The 9129-nt window shown below is 38.6% G+C and overlaps 1 protein-coding gene across 1 annotated transcript in view; it reads right to left on the reverse strand.

Moving 5' to 3' along the window:
* The window catches only part of mgat3b (beta-1,4-mannosyl-glycoprotein 4-beta-N-acetylglucosaminyltransferase b), a 93597-nt gene extending 89515 nt beyond the window's left edge, over positions 1 to 4082 (reverse strand). Inside the window, exon 1 of the mRNA XM_042485579.2 lies at positions 3925 to 4082. Within this exon, the coding sequence (XP_042341513.2) occupies positions 3925 to 3971 (47 nt within the window). The 5' untranslated portion in view covers positions 3972 to 4082. The remainder of the gene's footprint in view (positions 1 to 3924) is intronic.
* Between the last annotated feature and the right edge of the window lie 5047 nt (positions 4083 to 9129).

Here is a 9129-nt window from a genome sequence, read left to right on the forward strand (position 1 = left end):
TGGTGCAACATCCCTCATATCAGCCTGAGATCTTCAACCTCACAGCCTCCATTTGTTCTCCCTCTGAGCAGTCAGCAGAGGGAGGCGCATAGACCCACATTTTGGGCTGCTTCTGCCTTTTTATCAAATATTGATATCCGCCTGTCAGCACATCCAGTGTGACAGAGGTTTTCATCCCTGACAACAGGGGATGGATTTATAGAGCACGGTTATGAAGTTAGTGTGAGAAATACCTGGAGACCCATCAAATCTGGAATATGCTTTGAAGTGGAAAAGCCTGCTGAAGGTTTTACTTTGGATTTTTTTTCTGTGACTTTGGGGGTTTTTAGTAACTAGTAAGGTGTTTCTGATTGAGCAATTTAACACGTACAAAGAATATGTATTTTACACATTTATTTGAATGTTTTTCTACATGCTATACTTACATTTGACCACTTCTAGACCACAGAGAATAGGGCTGTGTATGGGGTGAAAAACATGTTTTGGGCATTTCTTTCAATTAACTAATTATGTCAAATCAAACTGCTCAATATATACACACTAAAGAAAGAGTGTGTGTGAGTGTGCTGAAACTGCTTCTGGTGTTCATTATTCGTTTTTTCTTTTTTTTTAAATTATTGTCAGGGTGTCTTCCCCGTCAGGACAAACAGACTAGGTGGTTTCAACCAGTAAAAACATGAAATAAAGCAGTTTGACGTCACAAATCAATGTTTATCCTATCCTGTTTGGCATGTCAGAGACAGGCCGCTAGCCTGGCACCTGCTAATGTGTGCTCGCCTTATTTCTGATCTAGACGTGCAGGAGGTTTTTCCTGGGCACTTAAGTATTCGCTAAGGTGTCATTGTTTCGAAAAAAAAAGGCCCTGGTGATTCAAACTGGTAAAAACACTGAATAAAGCAGTTTCACGTTAAAAATCTGTCTTTTTCCAAAGCAGTTTGGCATGTCCAGGACGGGCCACTCGCCCAGCACCTGCTGATCTATGCTTACCTTTTTTTCCTCCTACAACTCAAGTTGTAGACATCAAGAGGTTTTTACCAGGAGCTGAATTATTTTCAGAGGCTTTTACCTCTCCAAAATAAATGGATCTAGTGATTTAAGGCGGTAAAAACACTGACTGAAGCAGATTCACGTCACAAATCAGTGTTTTTCCTGAGCTGTTTGGCATGTCAGGGACGGGCCGCTAGCTGAACACCTGCTGATGTGCGCTCAATTCTTTTTCTCCAACAACTTAAGATCCCGACGTTCAGGAGTTTTTTTTCTTTTTTTCCATAGAGGTCTACAGAGGTCACCTCCAACACAAACATTACAGGGTGATTAAAATCGATAAAAACACTGAATAAAGCAATTGTTTTTCCGATGCTCTACCTATGGACGGCCTGTTGACTACTGTGGCTGTCACAGAAATGTAATATGCTCCATATAGAGCCAGTGTTTGGTTTGTTTCTTCTGAGCTTTTGTAGAAACAAGCATCATGGAGGAATCCTGCTCCCTCGATATAAATGGCTCATTCTAAGACACCACAATGAGTCTTATTTTTATGTGATTATACACTAAGAAAACATACGTATTATATTATATTCCATTTCTGTCACTAAATCTTACAAATTGTTCCTTTAAATATAGAACTTTAACAAATCGAACTCAGTCATGACATCAGTATTTCTAAAATCCTGGCTAGAACAATGCCTGCAATTATAAGGACAACAGAAATCCTGTTACATGAAACAGGCAAATGTTATATAACCCACATTAACACTATCATAATTCACTTATGTCCCTTTGTGTAACTTCTTTCAACTGTATCCCTGCTCTAATAGGTTATGATCATCACAGCCTAAAAACGGCACCAGCACCCCTGGCAAGAGTAAACACAGACAGGATAAACTAAACATCTGAAACCTTGATGCTAATAAAAAAGGTCAAACTTAAAATGATTACTGAAGACTGGCACAAAACAGCCAGCTTCTGTCTTGACGTATGAAACCCTAACTGCTCAAAAAGCCCCACAGAATGGGAAAAAATCTCATTTTCCTGGATGTACAAGCATGTGCTGCACATAAACACACTCTCATACACACAGAATGTTAAATATTCAGCCAAAGGGCCTTCTCAGATGGCACCGGAGATATGAGGGTTATGGAGGACTTTGATGTGAGTCCAGACACACTGAACTATTACTGTTCGCTACAGATTTCACCTTCGCAACCAACGAGCTTCCCTCTGATAAAATTCCAAAGTAACAAGACAGGAATTGGGAGTTTGAGACAGACCATCTGACTGAACTCCAGGCAAGGATGGAGAGACATAGGTGCATGTAAAGAAGGGATACATTATCAGTGGTTTAGTTCTCCGAAATAACAGGCAGGGAGAGCCAATTTGTGACCATGTGCTGCAGTCTGTCGTATAAAAACACTATGTGAGCTACAACAAAAGGCCTTTTGAAAATCAAGCGTATGTGGCTTCATGCAGCACTGAGCAACTTTCGTAGGACTGAAAAGCAGCTCACCTTCAAGACTTTATCCAGGTCTCGTTATACATCCGTGTGTGATGTATCTTTACATTCTCCAGCCTATATCACCGTCATAGCTCCTTACAACTCCAGAAAGTCACTGCTCCCAACCAACCAAACAAAACAAGTCCTTCGATATAACTGCAAGTTGAAATTATTACAATTTCTTTTTTGCATGAACTCAAATTTTTTTTTTAAAGTAGGGGTCAACATCGTATATTATCTGGCATTTTGGCAATTATCTGTATCAGCATTTTAATTTGATGATCTTCAATAAAATTAATTAAATAAGAAGTGCAAAGAAAGTGTCAGCTTGGGAGGAACTTTTACTTTGTAATATCCCAGGGAGCTATTTTTAAATATTCGTTGCGTATGAAAATTTCCCTTGATGTTATATTTTTTTTTAAATGTTGTTGGGAACTTGCTGTATATGATGTTGAACGTTTCAGTTTTGATTAAACATTTAAACAAAGTTTTGTGTTGGAGTTTGTTATATTCCAAATTCTGAATACTGACAGAAAGATTTTCATTTTTATTGTAAATACATATCCATTGCAAATATCTGTTATCGGTCGCATTAATTACTAATAATCAGTATCGGCCCTAAAAAACAATATGGGTCGACCCCTAATTTAAAGGTGCCAAATAGTGATCGTCAGAGGTGCTGGTAGGTGGATTTATTGACTTTTAAACAGAGCCAGATAAGCCGTTCACCCATTTCCGGTCTTTGTACTGAGCTAAGGTAAATACAAACTGAGTATCTTATCTAACTCTCAGCAAGAAATCTTGAAAAGGAATTGCTAAAATGTCAAACCATACCTTGAAGAAAACTCCACAACAAAGACAATCAGGACAATATTTAAGGAAACCCCTGATTCATACACATACGGCATATCGAAAGGTCAGAGATTGTTATTATGCATTTACAGCCTCATTTCCTGCTGCTGTTTTTGCCAGATTTAACCACATGGAAAATTAAAAATATCTAAAAGTAACTGTGAGGAGCTAGAGTTGCAACAACAAATGCATGGAGAAACAGAAAAAAAATAACGAACTTGTATGACATTTTCCAACTTTTGAACTCTTGTTTCTCTCCACTACTGACTTTAAAAATGCCAAACATCTCCAAACACACAGTCAGCATGTGAAAAAAACTTAAGCTTCAGCTCTGGTGTTTTCTCTCAGTGACAACGTGTCAGACTTCATTACACTCACAGCAAAAAATTTACAGACACTTGACAGAATAAGGATCACAGGATTTCTTCCTCACTACCAGAATAGTGGCAGACATGCTGTCGTGCCTGCATCTGTTTACACACACACACACACACACACGCACGCAGAGAGAGAGAGAGAGCTCTCCTCCTCACCCACTCACATATTTCACTTAGTGAGAATAAAAGATAAAGTCCTACCTCTCAAATTTTCTTCTACACATGTTTAATCCTCTGAAGTTCAGCATGCAGGAATACAGCCACAGTGATCGGTCCAGCTCAGGTAAGACACTCCTCTGTCTGTTGTGTCCTGCACTGCTGCTTCCAGGTGACACTAACAAGCTCTGCCATCAAAGGTGAGAAGAATCAGGTGAGCGTGGGCTGAACAAACACGGCAATCCTCACTCGCCTTGGTGACAAACTACAGCTGATATGATGCGTCATTGGTTGTGTGTGTGTCATAAACACACCCAGAGTCATAGGTCCATCCTGTAAGCTGGTAACTTTTTAACTTCCAGAGTCAGAATATAGTGAGTGACGGTAACTGTCTTTTCCTTTTTCATGCTACTGGTTTTAAACGTTTCTGCTGACCCTGCAGCTAGAACATGATCAGAAGTGCATTCAGTGTCTTGCACAACATTGAATACTGCCTGGCTTCATCTTGAATGAGTCCGAAAGCCTCAGGTTACAGTGTGCTGGGTTAATCATTTGGGCGTCCTGTTGCCAAAATCCAATTGAGTCAGGACCTGGAGACACAAGATGCTACTTGAAGATGCTCTTTGACACCATCTGGAAATCTAGCTCCACATTGCCATCTGATGGACTGACTTACACAAACAACAAAACAACTCGGACAGCTGCAGCAAATGCGAGGTCAATAAGGAGGTTTCATGGTCAGATTTCAGCAAAGAGGAATTATGTTTAAAAATTAAAGTCTATTGGAGTAAAAAAGAAAAATGCCGGAGTTCAAATGTGTGGCAACCTTTTAATTTTATCATTTTCACTTTCATTGGAGTTTTTCTCTCATTCCCATTGGAGAGAAAAGCATAAAAGCATGGTGACATATGTCTCTCAAATCATGTAACACAAATAAACGTGATTTCATTTTCCCTCAATTTTCAGTTATAGAAAGTTACTCAAGTACTGTACTTAAAGGGACAGTTCACCCATAAATCAAAAATACATATTTTCTCTCTTGCATGTGCTGTTTGTCAGTCTAGATTGTTTTGATGTGAGCGTCAGATTATTGGAGCTATCGGCCATATAGATGTCTGCATAATCAGTACTTTAAATAATTAACATGTACATTTAAAGTAAAGTACATTTGACTGCCAAAATTTTTACATATCTAAATCACTTAAATGGATACAGTAGGGGGGGGGGTTATTTTGAGGTATTGCAACTTTTACTAACAGGATGTAAAAGATGTTAATACTTGTCTGTCATATAACTTTGACTAGCCAGAAAAAAGTTGAGTAACTCAGCTCTCTTGCAGTACATCTGGAGCAGGAAGACAGACTTGTTACAGAAACTTGATAAGGTTACTTTGTTACAGAGTGGGCTGATAATGTTTCCATAGAATTTAAGGTGAAAACATTACATCACTGTTTGCATATCCTGTTTCTGTCCTTCTTTATGTAGAACAGGGTATGCTTTTTTTCATTATCTATGATGACTTTTGATTTTTTTCTATGTAAAGTGCATTTTTAAATTTTTTATATAGTAATCATACACGACACACACAATCCATTAATCTTGCACTGGTTTGCATCTCAGTGTGTGTGTGTGTGTGTGTGTGTGTGTGTGTGTGTGTGTGTGTGTGTGTGTGTGTGTGTGTGTGTGTGTGTGTGTGTGTGTGTGTGTGTGTGCGTGCATGTGTGTACTCAAAGAAGGATACAGTTATGAAGCATAGACACACTATTGTCAAGATAACTTGTAGATTGCAAAGAAGTGTGGAAACTTTTACCAAATTCAATCTCTCAAAACTTAAAGAGAAAGTTGTACGAGAAACTGTCTAACATGTAAGAGATAAATACAGACAACTATATAAACTTGCAATGTAGAGGCAAATAATTCGGGTTTGAAAATGTATCTATTTTTTGTATTTGTAGTCTACATTTAAAGCATGAAGATATTTTACAACTAATGCATATTAAAGGAACAGTTTGGCATTTGCAGAAATACATTTATGTTCTATTTTTTATTTAATGAGAGTTAGAAGACTGATATCTCTCTGTGCACTAAATAAGACACCACAGCAGGGGGTGGTTGGGTTAGCATAGCTGGAAACAGGTGGCCTGGCTCTGTCAAAGGTCACAGAATCCACCTACTAACACCTCTCAAAGTCACTCGTTTACGCCTTATATTTTGTTTGTTTGACCTGCCGCTGGTTGACAAATATTTCCAGCATTTAATAAAATCACAACTTGTTTAACACTTTGGTTTTTGGAAACAAACAGCCCTTTTTTTGTTGGCTTTAGAGGTGCTGATAGGCAGATTCTGTGTTCTCCTGACAGTCATCTGAGGTGTTTTCTCCTGCATCCTCTTCTTATGCTGTCTTTTTTAGACGTATATTAAATTGGTGTTGATTTTCATACATGGCGTCGTCTTGGACAAAGGCATCTAAAATCGAACAAATTTAATTTCAAATCTTGATTCAATTTGCTCCCTGCTTTCTTACAAACTAAGTCAGGAGTCAGTTGGCGAATCTCAAAAGCTCAATCTGTTTGACATGCACTTTTTTAATAGCCATGGAGCCTGCTTCATGTAAAAATAACACGCATAACAATTTTCTTTGTGTCACTTTGCATAATGTTTGGTTGTTCCAGACCGAGGTTTGTTATTCATGTTAAAAAAAAGAAGGTGTTAAATGTCTCAGTCCTGGAACAGAGCCCGGGATCATCACCACATCCGAGGCCGCGGCGCTTACATCGAGCTCCCTCTGAGACCATCCATCACAACAACACATGAGGTCATGTTCTACAGTATACAAGATGTTTCTAGAATACACTCCGCAAGGCACTTCTGTATGTCTCCCAGATTAATGTGGCACAGCATGATAATCTAACACAATATACACAAAGGATACAGCTGGATTCATCGTTTCAATCGGTCAATAGGTTTGGATTTATGGGCATGAATAGACTTCTGTAAAGGGATATTTTGTCTATTTTCAACTACCTTTGTATCATAACAATATGTTTTTTATGTGTAAATGAACTGTGGTAAACTTCTCGACATTTAGCCACCCAGATGTCTCTGCTCATCTCTCAGCTCAGCGCTAGAGCCAGCCAAAATCTGCTGAGTGATACAACTGTCTGCCACCACGGACACAAAGAGCGTAGAAGTGGATCAAGAGAGCGAGCTGCCCTCTTCTCTCTCTCACAGGGTGTCGACAGCTTAAGGCAAGTGGGATTTAAGCCTTTAAGACTTTTTTACTGCCACTTTAAGAGACATTTAACTACAATTTTACAGTAGCCAACATTGAGTGAAAAAAAACATGTACAGACATTAATTACTTTAGGTAAGTAAATGTTACTGTATTTTTCAAATATTTATGTGACATAAAAAATGACTCTTTGGTGGCGTTAACGCAGGAGGCATTCTGTGATTTTGTTTTAAGTTACCCATTATTGTGAGCTTTTTTATTGCAATGTCAGAAGAAAATTAATAAAAAATTCAACCTACAATGTCTATGCATTTTTAAGACTTTTAAAAGTATGATTTCAAATATTTCAATGCCAATTAATGCCTTATTTTTAGATTAATAGATTCAATGCCTATTTAAGGATCACAGGGACTCTGCTCTCAAACTGTAAAACTAGGCAGTGTTGATCAAATATAAACCTAAAACATCTTCATATTTTAGTGCACTGTTTGACTTTAATACAAGAATCTGTGAACAGGGAGTGAGCGCCGCATTGCTTCCCATAGTAAATCAGAGGCTGATAATACCGAAATCAGACTGTAAAACAAAATCAAGTGTGAAATAAGATTCTGTGACTGAATTGCCTATTTCTGCCTATTAGTGTATATATTTTTTTCTTGTTGAAAAATGTCCAAATTCAGAATACTTCACCCACGAGCACCCACCATGAGCATTTATCGGTCCAGTGTGGTGCAATTCAATCTCACAGTCTTACGTTTTCTAGCACTTAAGAAAAAGGAAATGTAGGACAGAAAATAGCCCCGATTTCTAAGGTATTTGGATCTTCCAACTGCATAGACAGCCTAGTTTTACGAAAAGACTATCTTTCAACCAAAGACAAACTGAGAGATTACAAGTACAATGCAGCGATGCGGCAGCCAGCTCAGTTCAACCTCCTATCATTCACCTTCCTTTTTAATTTATTTATTTATTTTTTTAGAAGCAATAAAGTTAATTGAACCCACTTTTCAAGAATGAGGTCATGGCCTGATCAGGAAGAAAACACAAATTACCACTAAAATGAGCAATTAGCAACATGCCCTGAGTCTGCTTTGATACCAAACAACTCTGCAACTCTACAGCACCAAGTGGTGATTTGAGGGTTCAATGTGAAATTTATTTTCCTTCCGTTAATTACTTTGTGTGCGTTTCTAATCAGTTCCCTGATTAGGCCAATTAAGAGTTTCATAACAGTGTGAAGTTAATTTAGGGAATTAGATTAACTCTTGGCTTCGAAGAGGAAGGGGCGATGGATATAAATCTGTGTGGTGACTGGTTCTGGTTCCTATAATTGTATTGCATATTTGTAATTGGCAGCATGTAGAATGTTTTTTGTTGCACTGGGGAAATTCTATTCTTCCTTCCTAAAAGTAATCTTGAAAAACATAAAATCCTAGTTAGGGAGAAGCTTACAAATTAAATTTCAACACAAAATACACCTTGAAGTGCAATGAACATCAGTGACTAATTTTCAATAGTGGTACATCAATAAAGGGTGGTTATTTGGGGTTTGAACATTTAAATAAGGAACTACAAAACTTTTATTTCAAAGCACGCAGCAGCACATGGGATAGAAAACCCCCAAAAAGTGATGACACTGCTTGGCTTTGATGGATAGCTCCATTTGCTCCAGCAATCACTCAGCTCCTCCTGCCGACCCCTCCCCGCTCCTAACCGTCACATGATGACCGATTATATTTTTACTTCACTGCGTTATGAACACAGTCTGCTCGCGCTCAAGTCTCCACTCTCCCCATCCATCAATGTCGTGCAGCTGAGGTGTCAGAGAGGTCCTCTTCCAATCCGCTTCCTCGTCATGTTGACAGAGCAGACCTCGCTGCAAAATCAAGGAGTCGAACGTCGTAGCTTCGGCACACTTCAGCTCTCTGGTTCAGAGCAGCACATCCAACAGTGTCTTCATACTGTAGCTTCTTTTGCTCAATGCAGCCTAATCGCTTTAGCGTTGACCACTGAAAACC

The sequence above is a fragment of the Plectropomus leopardus genome, chromosome 3 (genome assembly GCF_026936395.1).
Source record: "Plectropomus leopardus strain MGB_pleo_1.0 chromosome 3, ASM2693639v1, whole genome shotgun sequence".
NCBI lineage: Eukaryota > Metazoa > Chordata > Actinopteri > Perciformes > Serranidae > Plectropomus > Plectropomus leopardus.